We start from the raw sequence: 13,797 nt of genomic DNA, 5'->3' as shown, positions 1-13,797 counted from the left end.
TGGTGATCAGAGGGGGCTTCTGGGAGGAGTCTGGTTTCTTGGGTTGCTTTTTGGGCTTCAGCTTGTCCATGTCTCCTTCTGCCTGTCATTTTTGGGTCCTGGGAGCTGGGCATCTTGGTACTCAAGTCCACCCTTCTTCTCAGAGGAAAAGAACCAGCTTGCTTGGCAGGTGACGCCCAATCCCACAATTGGGGTCTCAAAGTCAGTCCCTTATTTGTATTGATTTGGATCCAATATGCGTCCGGAACCAGCTGAGACTCAGAATCCTTTTCCCTGAGGAGCTGGCAAAGTTCCTCTCTGAGCCTTCCCTGTTTTTCAAAGGCGGAGAAGCATCTGAGGTTCAGGAGGCTCACTCAGGTTCCAATGTGCTAATGTACTTACTCTTTTCTGATTTGTATGGTCTCTGGCAAGTTTTGCTTTCATCGGAAACTTTCCCCCTGTAGCTGGAGAGCCAACTGGGCACTGTCATGTTAATTTCTAAGTCCCATTTCATAAATATACCCCAGCAATTATCTTACCTTGCAAATGTTTTCCAGAGCAAAAGAAGAAACAGAGAGTTGGTATTAAATTTTTAATAAATGGCCATGTATATTTAAATTAAATATTCTAGATCTATTAATAGTAATATATTTCATATTCAATTTTTTAAGTCTTCTCTGAACTTTCTCTACCAGTTTAGAATAATTATCTCAGCTGGTTATTTGGGAAAGTCCTGGTGACATGATCTGATCTCTCAGGGTATGTCTACACTGAAAGGAAGCCCAGGGTTTGAGCTTAAGCCTAACCCCCTTTTTGTCTACACACAAATCACACTAACCCTGGGTTCAGACACAGGGTCTCAGGACCCCCCAGGGGTGGAAGGTCCAAACCTGAGTCAAGCCAGGATCCAGGGTCCAAGCCCTATTGCTTTGCAGTGTAGACACTGCTCCACAGGACTTGTGCTCTGGGAGTTTGCCAAAAGTACTGCACAACTCCACAGGCTGACTTTCTTTGTCCTCCAGACAATCAAGTTTCCCCCCACTGCACCATGAACAAAGGGCTAGAATGGCCACATTTTGGGATGGTGCTAAGAAGTCTGGGTTGTGGGTGGCTGAACTCGGTCCTGCACAATGTAGCATAGACACTGGAGCCCCAGGTTGGAATCCAGGGTTCAACAGTTCCTAACCTGAGGTTACAAATGAGTGTAGACGCTCAAACCTTAGGTTAACAAACCCAAGATCTTCTAACTCGAGTTCTAGTAACCTTGGGCTTACATTGCAGTGTAGATAGACTCCTAGTGAAAGGTGGATAAGTTATTATTCCTGATGTTTCATATGTGAAAATAACAATGCTAAGTCCTATGGTAACATGAGGTTATGAAGGCATCTTTATTGTCAAGAGTAAAAGGAAGCAACCAAATCTCATTGCAAAGCTACCACATTATTGGGCTTGGCTGGCACAGACATTCGTTTTAGTACTGGGAGACTGAGCTCAAACTTGTGTGGCTGTACAGTGAGCTGAAAACTTCCACTCTGAGCCTTGAAACCAAATCCATGGTCCTACTCTGAAATCAATAGGTGCAAGAGGAAAATGATTGGGATACAGGTGCTCTCTCCCTGATTCTCAGAAGGCTGTCCATCTCTCTCCCTTTATAAACACATCTGGATCATTCAAGTCTTGGCACAATGCCAGGCTAACTGAGACTCGCTGCCATATTTGCAGACTGTATATCACATGCTGTGTCTAGGGTTTAAGAAAGATAAGGGGCCTCCAATTTCCACAGTGCACAAGGCTCCAACATTCTGTAATCCAACCCTGATCAAGGGGATGAAGGGACTAGTAATGAGAAATGACTTAATAAGATAATAACATACAGTGTGGCTAAGTATTAACTTAGTTTATTTTAATGGCAATATGAAGGGTGGAAGACTATGTTTAGTGTGATGCACCCAGGGTATAAGTAGGATTACTGGAATGAAACTAAGAAAAGAAAATTTAGACTCAATATTAGGAAAACCTTCCTGACAGCGAGATGTACTAGACTTCCACAGGTGATGAGTCTATAAAATTATATGCGACTAGAAAAGTGGACTAGAGAAAGCCACTAGAAAATGTACTGTAGGGAACAAGAGACTGGCAGAGAGATAGACTGGATGATGTAACAGGAGTTTCTCACATCTATCATATGATTTTGTCTCATTTGTGAAAAGACAGTATTTCCATAATTTTCAGTTGAGTCTCATTAAATCCCTCCTATTTCACTGTGTCCTTATCAGGTGAATTTTCACGCCAGGTAGAGGAAAAAGATACTTTAGTTTCTCAGCTCTCAAGAGGCAAGCAGGCTTTTACCCAACAGATTGAGGAACTGAAGAGGCACCTAGAGGAGGAGATAAAGGTGAGGATTTTTCCAAAATCTTGTCTTCATCTTAAGGTTGGAGGTTTCATTTGATGCCTGATTCATCATCTACAAAGGATGCTTTAACCTCATATATAATCATACCAGTTTGGAAACTAGACAGGGAAATGACTTATTAAGTCACCTAGCACAGCCTCTTACAATGCAGGTAATTTCCCTGCAGTGTATTTATATTTATCTGGATCAATTTTAAATGCCCCCATACAATGGGGTTTCTATCATCGACTGACGGAGGATACTGTCAGAAGGATTCCCAGGATATTTAGCAACACTATACTAACACTGTTGTATCTCCAGGCTAAGAACGCACTGGCCCACGCCTTGCAGTCTGCTCGCCATGACTGCGACCTGCTCCGGGAGCAATATGAGGAGGAGCAGGAAGCCAAGGGTGAGCTGCAACGCACCCTGTCCAAGGCCAACAGTGAAGTTGCCCAGTGGAGAACCAAATATGAAACAGATGCCATTCAGCGCACAGAGGAACTGGAAGAGGCCAAGTATGTGCTGGGTTGGGGGAAAGACTGGAAGAAACCAAGAATGTAATGTGGAAATGGGAAGAGGCCAATGATATGCCCAGAACATGGAATATATGGGGCCCAGATGGGATGTATGGTAGAGAAAAAGAAAAACTAAAGTGTATATATCTCCTGGGAAACAATAGGGGGAAAGTCCAACTGCAGTAGTGTCTCCAAGATTAGGAGAGGGCACATATTATGTATGCACTGGGGTCACAGCCCAGAAGAGGTGACTTGTATTCCAACAAATCCCAGAGCAGCTGCACACAGTTTGTTTCCCACATTGCTCACTAAATGGGATCTGTATATACAATCTTCCAGGAAGAAGCTTGCCCAGCGTCTGCAGGATGCTGAAGAACATGTTGAAGCTGTGAATTCCAAATGTGCTTCTCTTGAAAAGACGAAGCAGAGGCTGCAGAATGAAGTGGAGGACCTGATGATTGATGTGGAAAGATCTAATGCTGCCTGTGCAGCTCTGGATAAGAAGCAGAAGAATTTCGATAAGGTATTTCAGCCTCGTTGGGGGTTGGATGGAGCATCTTCTAGTCATCTCTGTTGCTTAGACTAAGGTCTTTTTGTTCTTCAGGTTCTGGCAGAATGGAAGCAGAAATACGAGGAAACGCAGGCAGAACTGGAAGCTTCCCAGAAGGAGTCTCGCTCTCTCAGCACAGAGCTGTTTAAGATGAAGAATGCTTATGAGGAAACCTTGGATCAACTTGAAACTCTGAAGCGTGAGAACAAAAACTTGCAGCGTAAGTGCCCAGATTTCTTCTCCTAACATGGGCCTTCTGGAAAGCCTGTTAACACTCTAAAGTGAATCTGTCTGTGCCGGAGGCATTTCTAAGGAGCCTCTCTCTCTTTGGGCCTTTTGTCTGACTGCGTTATTTATCTGTAACCCAACAGAGGAGATTTCTGACCTCACGGAGCAGATTGCAGAGGGGGGAAAGGCCATGCATGAGCTGGAGAAAGTGAAGAAGCAGATTGAGCAAGAGAAATCAGAAATCCAGTCTGCTCTGGAAGAAGCTGAGGTACGAACGCCATTAGTCACTGCTTTACAGAGAGGGAGTCAGAAAACCTTGGAGCTGTATCCTATTGTAAACATGGTGGGATAATTCACAGGGACAGGAGGACAGCACATGCTGTGCTAGAAGCTATATACTCAGTGCCCATACTACCCATAGCACTACATTCCAGTTTTTGGGAGTATTTGACACTATATTTGTAAGGAAAAAAACTATTTTTGTCCCTTTATTGACCCTTCACTTGCTCTTGTTAAGGCTTCACTTGAACATGAAGAGGGCAAAATCCTCCGCATCCAACTTGAGCTGAACCAGGTAAAGTCTGAAATTGACAGGAAGATTGCTGAGAAAGATGAGGAAATTGAACAGCTGAAGAGAAACCAAAGCAGAGCTGTGGAGTCCATGCAGAGCACCCTGGATGCTGAGATCAGGAGCAGAAACGAAGCCCTGAGACTAAAGAAGAAGATGGAAGGGGATCTGAATGAAATGGAGATCCAGCTGAGCCATGCCAGCCGCTTGGCTGCAGAGGCACAGAAGAACCTGCGAAACACACAAGGAGCGCTCAAGGTACAGTAAGTCACACATGCCTAGTGCAATAGCTTAGCTCATCTTTTCAGCACGCCAAGGAGTCTGTGCCTCCAGGTAATTTCTCTCACTTATTTTACAGGACACCCAGATACACTTGGATGATGCTCTCCGAAGCCAAGAAGACCTGAAGGAGCAAGTGGCCATGGTTGAGCGCAGAGCTAACCTGATGCAGGCCGAAATTGAGGAGCTGAGGTCAGCTCTAGAACAGACAGAGAGGGCCAGGAAAGTGGCTGAACAGGAGCTTTTGGACGCAAGTGAACGAGTGCAGCTCCTGCACACCCAGGTCAGGGTCTAGTGTGAAAAGAAATCCCATAAACCCCTAAGCAGGAGACTGCTCTGTATGTCCCCTGCTCCAAAGAGCAGTGCTAGGGGGTATTTAGAAGATTTTTGTTCCTGAAATGGCCTTTATGCTAATGTCCATAGGATAGACCTTTGTTAAACAAAAAGCATGAAGCTACAAGGCCATCCTTGGTTTTCCTCATGTTGCTGTGTTTAAGGCGACACAGGGATGATGAAGGTTATAATTGCAGTGATGTGATGGAGCAGGGCAAGTGTCTCAGAGGATCTGGGAGTGGCTTTCCTGCCTCTTATACAGTTTCTGGCATTGGATACTTTTAAGTCATCTCTGCCATCCCCCAGGGCTCAGGAAGTATTTCTACACAGTGATTGTTTTGTTTTGGAAAGGACCAGATTTACAACAGTTGGCACATAGGGTTTGTCACAGACTATGGGGGTAATTTCTGTGAGAGCTCTTAAAATATTCACAGCATATTCTCCAAAGAGCAGAGACAGGCAGTGTTAAGAAGCAGTAAAGACCTTTTCTGAAATGAGCATTGTGGCAATATTCAGTAGGATGGACCATTGCTGAAATGGAAGCAGAAAACTGCAACTACGTGTTGAAGGCTACATGGCGGTTGTGAAGGTCAGAGGGAATTACAGCAATACTTGAAGTTGAGTGATGGAGGGGGATATCAGGGAGCTCGGTAGCCTTTTGGAATCATTCGGAACCAGTCTGAAGGGAGAGCTGGTGGGTTTCCTGCCTCAGACGTAGTTGCTGTTGATGGATACTGTTAAATCATCTTTGCCAGTGATGATATTTGGGGCTCAGGAAGTGTTTCTAAAGATCAATTATTTTGCTTTTGGAGTTGACCAGATTGCACACCTGGCAGGTGTTTCCAACCTATTTTCACAAGGGATGATATTACCAGTAGACCTTAAAAGATGATCTTCCCATTGTACCCATTGAAGTGTGTGCTATACTAAATCATCAGTACACAGCAATATATATCAAACGTGTGTGAGGTGTGCTTCTGTGTTTCTTTGCTGAGTACTCCTTACTGCCACCTTTATTAAGGCAATGAGAAAGATATTTCTTTGTATTAATATAGTACTTATTCACTCACTACTTCTGTCCTTCCTGCAAGCACACAGTCTTGGTATACTGGGTTTGTCAGAGACTTGGTGGGGAGGGGTAATGTTTTTGAGAGCTCTATCTCAAAATATTCACAGTACATCACTGACTATCTGCCAATGTTCTGCAGTGATAATTCATTTAGAGGAGAGTTCTGTTTTACAAAATTTTAATAGCAACCTGTATATTAAATACAAATATTCAGTTCATGCTCCAGAGTCAATATTTTGGGACTAACTGTAAAAACATCTTGTCTGTTGTTGTTAAACAGAACAGCAGCCTGATCAACACGAAGAAGAAGCTGGAAACAGACATTTCCCAAATCCAAAGTGAAATGGAGGAGACAATTCAGGAAGCACGTAACGCAGAAGAGAAGGCCAAGAAGGCAATCACTGATGTGAGTTGAAGGCACCTTTCTTTGGAGAACATGGCTGTGTTTGCACCTGAAATGGCTGGTTTTCTGGACCAGTTTCCTTTCTTTACTCACTAGGCGGCCATGATGGCGGAGGAGCTGAAGAAGGAGCAGGACACCAGCGCCCACCTGGAGAGGATGAAGAAGAACTTGGACCAGACGGTGAAGGACCTGCAGCTCCGTCTGGATGAGGCAGAGCAGCTGGCACTGAAGGGTGGCAAGAAGCATATCCAGAAACTGGAGGCCAGAGTGCGTATTCCCCATATTTGTGCATTTAGGGACATTTCCTATGTCCAGTCACAGTGAAACTCAATGATACATTTCTCATTTCAGGTTCGTGAGCTGGAAGGTGAGGTTGACAATGAGCAGAAACGCAGTGCTGATGCTATCAAGGGTATGCGCAAGTATGAGAGAAGAGTAAAGGAACTGACCTATCAGGTAAGGAGGGAGGCCCTTTGTGCTGTCACATCCTTCTCCTGGGAGCATGAATTGTTTGTACCTGAACCTGCAGGGCCAAATTTTTATTGCCATTCTCGAACAGCAAGACTTTTAATAGTAATAATACGGAAAAACAAAGAGTTCACCAGGAAATCATTTGAAAGACTATTAAAATATCCATGTTATAACCTTTTTATCCTACTTACCAAAATGTTTTATATGGAACATTGCTTTCACTGTATAATACGAAGGAAATAGGCAAATAATTAGGAAATGAATTGACTCTCTTCCATTACAAACTCTTTTTAGACTGAGGAAGACCGCAAGAATGTTTTCAGACTCCAGGATCTGGTAGACAAACTACAACTGAAAGTGAAAGCTTACAAGAGACAAGCTGAGGAGGCTGTAAGTATCATTCTGAGGCAGGCAAATATTCATCCTCTGATGGAACAGAAATTCTGCTACTTTGAGGAGAATGATATTAAGTTTTTTCCCAATAATTGTCTGTCTGCCTATCTAAGCCCCTGGGATTTGTTTGATGCTTTATGGATGTTTTTTCCACAACAGCTCAAGTACACAGAGAATTAGTTTGTGTAGGCCATTGTAACATCCCTTGTGGACACCTGGACGGGTTCAGAGCAACATTGTTGGGAGAGGGCTTCCCACAACACAGTGCCAACCCAGAACAATGGATCTGGGAGGCTGCAGTAAACACAGTTTCATTCAGATATAAACAATACCTTTAATTTTCAATTTTGCCAGAGCCAGAAAATGCTGTCACCTTGTCAAAGAACATTTCTTCCCCTGGGGCAATGGCTGAGGTACTTCGGTCTTGGAACAAATCAGGATTTGTGTAGCAGAGCTTGCACATCCTTTGTCCTGTACCTGTTCGGTTTACCACTCTTGTACATTCTTTAGCATGGTGTTATCAGTCTGGTGGAATATTTACACTCCTCCTGTTTTTCAGGGGTGCTCGTACATTTCTTGAAAAGAATTTGTAACAGAAAGTTATGAGCAACTGAGAAAGGGGTTAGAATGGAAACTACCTGAACTACAATATACACTACCTACTCAAATATTAAGTACCATTAAAGTCTTTTTAATATAAAACTCCCTCTTATTTTTCCCAGAATGTAAATCACCTGTCCAGTAACTCTTCTAATTATTTAAATCCCCACTATCTATCAGAATACTTTTGATTTCCCTGCAACAATACACAAAAAATAAGGAGCCACTCCATGTGTGTGTGTGTTTCACACAGATAGATAGATTTGCACTAAGGAACTAAAACTTTTTTGAGGTTTTTGTGACAGGCTTATAGTGCTTTTGATATAACACAACTGATCTGTTCCTTTCATTCAGTTCTGTCTTCCTCTTTCTTTGCATCTCACTAGAAAGTACCAATTGCCCTTTTCCAGGACCGGCGCTAGGGGTTTTAGTGCCCTAGGCGCATGGCTATTTCGCCGCCCCGCGGCTCCGGTGGAGCTGCCGCAGTGGTGCCTGCGGGAGGTCCACCGGAGCTGCGGGAGCAGCCGACCATCCGCAGGCACGACTGCGGCAGCTCCACCAGAGCCACGGACCAGTGGACTCTCCGCAGGCACGACTGCGGCAGCTCCACCGGAGCCGTCTGCCGCCCCCTTCGGCAAAATGCCACCCACCAATAATCCTGGCACCCTAGGTGATTGCCTAGGCTGCCTAAATGGAAGCGCCGGCCCTGCCCTTTTCTTGCAAAACCATGAGCACACATTCTATGAAAGGTAATTTTTTGGGAATCTAATAAAAAAATCTAGCAAATAGGAGATTTTTTATACTGCTCATCTAAAGTGTTCCCCTTAAAATGCTTATGAGCTAGAATGCTGTGGCATCTGCCATTTGGATTTCTTCACTGTCCCATCCACTGTAGGATAAACTTTTAGTAACAATCATAAGTTTACTGTCATTTTGCAAATGCAAATGACTCCAGCATTATCAGTGAACATACACAGCTAAAGACACAGAACTCTTAAATATTTGCAAAGATATTTCAATTAGTTTTAAATAAATATTCTGAATTAGAAAATGATAAGGTAAGAAGTGGTCAGTGGGTGACAGAGTCTGGGCCTTCCCCTCAGCAAACAGTTGCATTGAATCAGTCCCAAATGTGGGAGAAGGGAAGCTATTAGCCTTTTGGTTTTCACAACTCTCTCTCCATCTTCAGGAGGAACTATCCAATGTCAACCTCACCAAGTTCCGCAAGATCCAGCACGAGCTGGAAGAGGCTGAGGAGCGGGCTGACATTGCGGAATCCCAGGTCAATAAGCTCCGGGTGAAGAGCCGCGAGGTTCACAAGAAGATTGAAGGAGAAGAGTGAAGATGTCTCCATGCTGCAAAATGATTGAAGAAATGCACAAAATGTGAATCTCTCTGTCACTTTGCTTTGTAATTATTGTTTATTCTGTCCTCAGTGTCTAGTAAATAAAGATTGTAGAGAGCTTTGCATACAGAGAACCAGAAGTGGCTTTTGTGTTGTACTCATTAGCTCCAGAGTCTTATTAAGATTTGTGCACTTATATTTTTCTAACTAAACATACACTAAATATTTTTAAACTGTCATCCCTACATTTTGAAAGAATTTGGGCCACCATTAAGATAATCCAATCTGACCTCATGCAAATACAAGGCCACAGAATTCACCCAGGAATTCCTGGAGCAGAGGAAATTATTCTTCTGTATGATGTAAGTGAATGCTGTCAACCCATCCAGTCTTGATTCAAAGCCACCAAGCAATGAGGAAGTTATCACACCCCTTGGTAATCTGTCCCACTGGTTAATTACTCACACTGTTAACAAGTTGTATCTTATTTGCAATTTGAGTTTTTCTAAATTCAACTTCCTGGAACTTGTGTTACAATAAATTGACCCCACAAATCAGATCTGCTCCCTGTGTAGTATGGCAAATGGCCAGTGCTGTTATGGTGGGTGCTGTGCTTTCCCTTCATGTGATGAGTCAGGGCACTGCCTCTTGCCCCTATTCTTGGGCATCGAGGGCTCCGCTAGTACCCTGGTAGGAGAGAGAAGGGGAGCAGAGAAGGGACTTATGTATCTCCCATCTATCACTCTCCTGCTGCCCTCCTTCCCCTTCCCACCTCCTGCTCAACACCACAGGGTTGGGCAACTTAGGATGAGAGGTAGTATGCTTCGGTGGTCCTAGGACGATCTTTCTAGAGGGCCCACTAGGTCCATGGCTACCCTTTTGAAAGGAACTCCAATAACAGGCAAGGGCACCAATGGGGCCCGTAAATGAGGCCGGGGGCTGTGCATCTGGCATTCTGGACAGGAGGTGCAATAGCATTAGACTTCCACCTGTACTCCCAGCCAGTAAAACCTCCTTAGGACTCTATCCAGGGTCTTATCTACTCCTAATAAATGGTTGTGAGCTAGCTCTAACACTGCCCTTGTGTGCTTCTGTGGTGCTAAGAGCGGCTCTACTTCTCCCCCTCCCCCATATTTGGGCTACGTGGTACAACAGGTTGTGTTTGATCACATAGTATGGACCTGGGCCTTTGGTTTTCCCCTCTATGGGCAAGCCATTTACCTTCACTACCTCCTCCCTCATGTTCGCATATATCAGGTCATAGGCTTGGTCCTACCCAAAATTCTCACATGAAAATAATTCTTGGGCAAGTCTGGTGAAAGTTGAGGCAGGGTTATGCGTGGGTGCCTCAGTCTCAGTCTGGGGGTTGCAGCCCTCCTCTGGCTCTACTGGGGGGAGTAGATTCTCAAACCCTGTGAAGTCCCTACCGATTTAGACCATGTAGGGGAGTCCAGAGACCACCTCTGTGGTCACCTTGGTAATATTCTCCTGGATCTCAACCCGCACTGTGATCATGGGGTAGAAATTTATGGTGCCATGGACACACATTACTCCTGTGGTTTTGGCCCATGTCAGTTGTTCGTGCCCCACTAATTTCCCCAAAACCAGTGTGACAGCACTCCCAGAATCCACCAAAGCTATGGTCTCGATGCCATTCATTTTTACCAATCTCATGTACCCACATGGGGTCATTGTGACACCCACCAAGCCGATTAGACTACATTCCTCCCCGTGATACCCCAGATTGCACTGCATGGGCTCCTTCCTGTTGGGCCACTGGGCTGCTATGTGCCCCAATTCCCCACACTCGTAACACTGATACCTTACCCTGGTTGTCGCCCTCTGCATTGGGCTATTCGGCCCGCTCCTCCAGCCCCTTTCTCCCAAGCCCCCTGGTCTCTTCAGGGCCTTGGGCTGTTCCTCAGTGCCCCTTCTTCCAGTTATGGCTCTCCTGGAATTCTAGATAGTCCAGGGCCTCAGGTTTGGGACTAGCTTCCTGGTCTGTCATGCCTCATCTCCTGAGGTCTGGAACAGTTCACAGGCTGCCAGCTGTTTCTCTACCAGGGTAACCAACTTGTCGTAGGTGGAAGGGTCAGATGCCTGGGGGTTGCCCCCTCGTATATTGGTCCAGCACCAGGAGCTCCCTCATTTTCTCAGAGCTGAGGGCCTTGGGCCACAGCCACTTCTGGGTCAAGTGGCTTGGGTCAAACAGTTGTGACCATGGTGCCTTGTCCGCACTATACAGCTACGCATGGAACCTCTGGGCTCGCAATGACGTCGTTGCTCCGGATCTGGCCAGGATCTCTGCTTTCAGCTGGGGATAGTCTGCCACAGCCTCCACGGCCATATTGCAGGCCTCCCCACACAGGAATGGGGTGAGGATGCCAGATCACTGATCTTGGGGCCAGGCCTCCTGTAGGGCTCCTGTAGGGCTCCCCTCTTGAAGGCCAAGAGGTACACCTCCACATCATCCTCCCGCATCATTTTCTGCAGGCAGTTGCTGGCTGGTACGGTCCATGTCCCGTCACAGCCATGGCTCAGCTCCATATGGGCCTTCCTCTGGTTCACCATTTCCTGCAACATGGCGCGGTCCTGAGTGGCCTGGCTCATCAGCAGGCAATTGGTCTCCTGCTGCAGCCGTACTGCCTCCTGTTGGGCGGCTGCCTGGAATTTGTATTGAATTCACTAAGTTGTTTCAGTCAAAACTATTTTTTACCAATTAAAAACATTTCAATCTTTTAAGTCAAAATAACTTTTTGTTTTGAATGTTACTTCAATTTTGTTATTTAAAAAAGATTAGAAAACTTTGAAAGTAAAAAAGAAAGATTTGGCTGACCTCAACCTAATGCTTTTTTATTTTTATTTTTTTTTTGGTTGGCCACCAAATCAAAAAGCAGTTATTCGCACAGCTCTAAAGACAGATGATTATGATTCTTTTTCAGATTTGAGCTGGGAGATGACAAAGTGACAGGTTTATTGTAGTGAGTATCATTTCCTGATAACTTGTGATGTACAGACTGACTGTCCTTTGCAATGTTTAGCAACCAGCTGTCAGATTCTTTTCCTGCCCATACTGCTCTGACAGTGGAAACTATTCTTGGGTTCAGGATAGTGATGGCAGCTGTGAAATAAGTATGCAAATATATTTTTAGAAAGGAATCTATCAAAGTGTATTGTGAAGTCAATCTGCCCTTCACAGGCATGTCAAAAACAGAGAATCAGTCCAGAGAACTAGCAAGAATGATCAACGGTCTCTCTCTTGAAATTTATGTTGTTCACATATTGGTTAATTTTCTCTCCAACTTTAAACCATTTAAAATACTATTTTCAGAAAGAGAAAAGATCATCATTTTAAGTCAAACACACAGATTCTTTTCTCATGTCAGATAAAATTTTGAGCACCACAACTTCAAAGCTAAATACAATTGTTTCTGAAAAATACAACAGTGCCTAATTTGTTCAGAAAATGAACATTTGCAGGCACAAAACCATACATTGTGAGCTCAGATGTAGTTATAACAATGTAGGTAACTGGGACAACTGATGCGGTGGATTTTAGTGATGTATAAAGAGATGCATATTTGTAAAATCATTATATAAATAATACCAATTGAAATGTGTAACTCTGTACATAATGTGCATAATTTGCAAAATCATCATATAAATGTTTAACTCTGGGGACACCCCTTTTCTGTAAGGTAAATGAAACATCACTGCATAAGATGGCTTCCTGGAGACTAGTATCATATGGAACTTTTTTCCTGTACTGTACTATTGCTGGCTTATAGCAATAAAGCTGACTGATATTGGTCATTTGGTCTCGTGAATATATTTTATAACAAACCAAAGCGTGGTCAAGCAATTTACTATACAATTTATGAACAACAATCAATTTGTAAGCACCTAGAGGATAAAAGGGTAATAAAGAGTAGTCAAGATTAATTTGTAAAGAACAAATCATGCCAAAACAACTTAATTTCTTTCATTGATGGGATCACTGACCTAGTGGATGGGACAATGCAGTAGACCTGATATATTTTGATTTTTGTGAGCCTTATGACATAGTCCCACATGACATTCTGATAAGAAAACTAGGGAAATGTGGTCTAGATTAAATTACTATGAGGTGGGTGCACAACTGCTTGAAAGACCATACTCAAAAATTACTTATCAATGATACACTATCAAACTGGGAGGGCGTATCTAGTGGAGTCCCATAGTGGTCTGTCCTGGGTGCATAGGATCATAGAATCATAGAAGATTAGGATTGGAAGAGACCTCAGGAGGTCATTTGGTCCAACCCCTGCTCAAAGCAGGACCAACCCCCAGGGCTGCCCGGGAGGGGGAGGGGGGCAAGTGGGGAAATCTGCCCCAAGCCCCGGGGCCCCGCAAGCTGCTCTGGGTTTTCAGCAGCACTTCCAAGGTTGGGCCCTTCACTCACTCCGGGTCTTTGGCGGCAGGTCCTTCAGTGCAGCGGAAGACTCGGAGCGAGTGAAGGACCTGCTGCTGAAGACTCAGAGCGCCGCCCGGTGAGTACAAGTGCAGCAAGTAGTGGAAAAAAAGAAAAAAAAAGCCGTTGGTGGCACTTAGGCTGCTCTACTGGCCCCGCTTCATTCTTCGGCGGCAATTCGGCGGCGGGTCTTTCCCTCTGAGAGGGACCCACCACTGA

General features: G+C 44.5%; 1 protein-coding gene across 1 annotated transcript in view; it reads left to right on the top strand.

Annotated features, from left to right (window-relative positions):
- Nucleotides 1–9,140, top strand: part of LOC127032615 (myosin-1B-like) — a 29,113-nt gene extending 19,973 nt beyond the window's left edge. The window contains exons 28-39 of the mRNA XM_050919902.1: nt 2,256–2,374; nt 2,693–2,889; nt 3,229–3,412; nt 3,494–3,659; nt 3,811–3,935; nt 4,185–4,493; nt 4,594–4,797; nt 6,197–6,322; nt 6,416–6,586; nt 6,671–6,775; nt 7,085–7,180; nt 8,973–9,140. Coding sequence (XP_050775859.1) covers nt 2,256–2,374; nt 2,693–2,889; nt 3,229–3,412; nt 3,494–3,659; nt 3,811–3,935; nt 4,185–4,493; nt 4,594–4,797; nt 6,197–6,322; nt 6,416–6,586; nt 6,671–6,775; nt 7,085–7,180; nt 8,973–9,125 — 1,955 coding nt within the window. The 3' untranslated portion in view covers nt 9,126–9,140. The remainder of the gene's footprint in view (nt 1–2,255; nt 2,375–2,692; nt 2,890–3,228; nt 3,413–3,493; nt 3,660–3,810; nt 3,936–4,184; nt 4,494–4,593; nt 4,798–6,196; nt 6,323–6,415; nt 6,587–6,670; nt 6,776–7,084; nt 7,181–8,972) is intronic.
- The last annotated feature ends 4,657 nt before the right edge of the window (nt 9,141–13,797 follow it).

The sequence above is a fragment of the Gopherus flavomarginatus genome, chromosome 12 (assembly GCF_025201925.1).
Source record: "Gopherus flavomarginatus isolate rGopFla2 chromosome 12, rGopFla2.mat.asm, whole genome shotgun sequence".
NCBI lineage: Eukaryota > Metazoa > Chordata > Testudines > Testudinidae > Gopherus > Gopherus flavomarginatus.
Note: the sequence above shows the minus strand (reverse complement) of the source record. Positions and strands in the feature narration are given on the sequence as shown.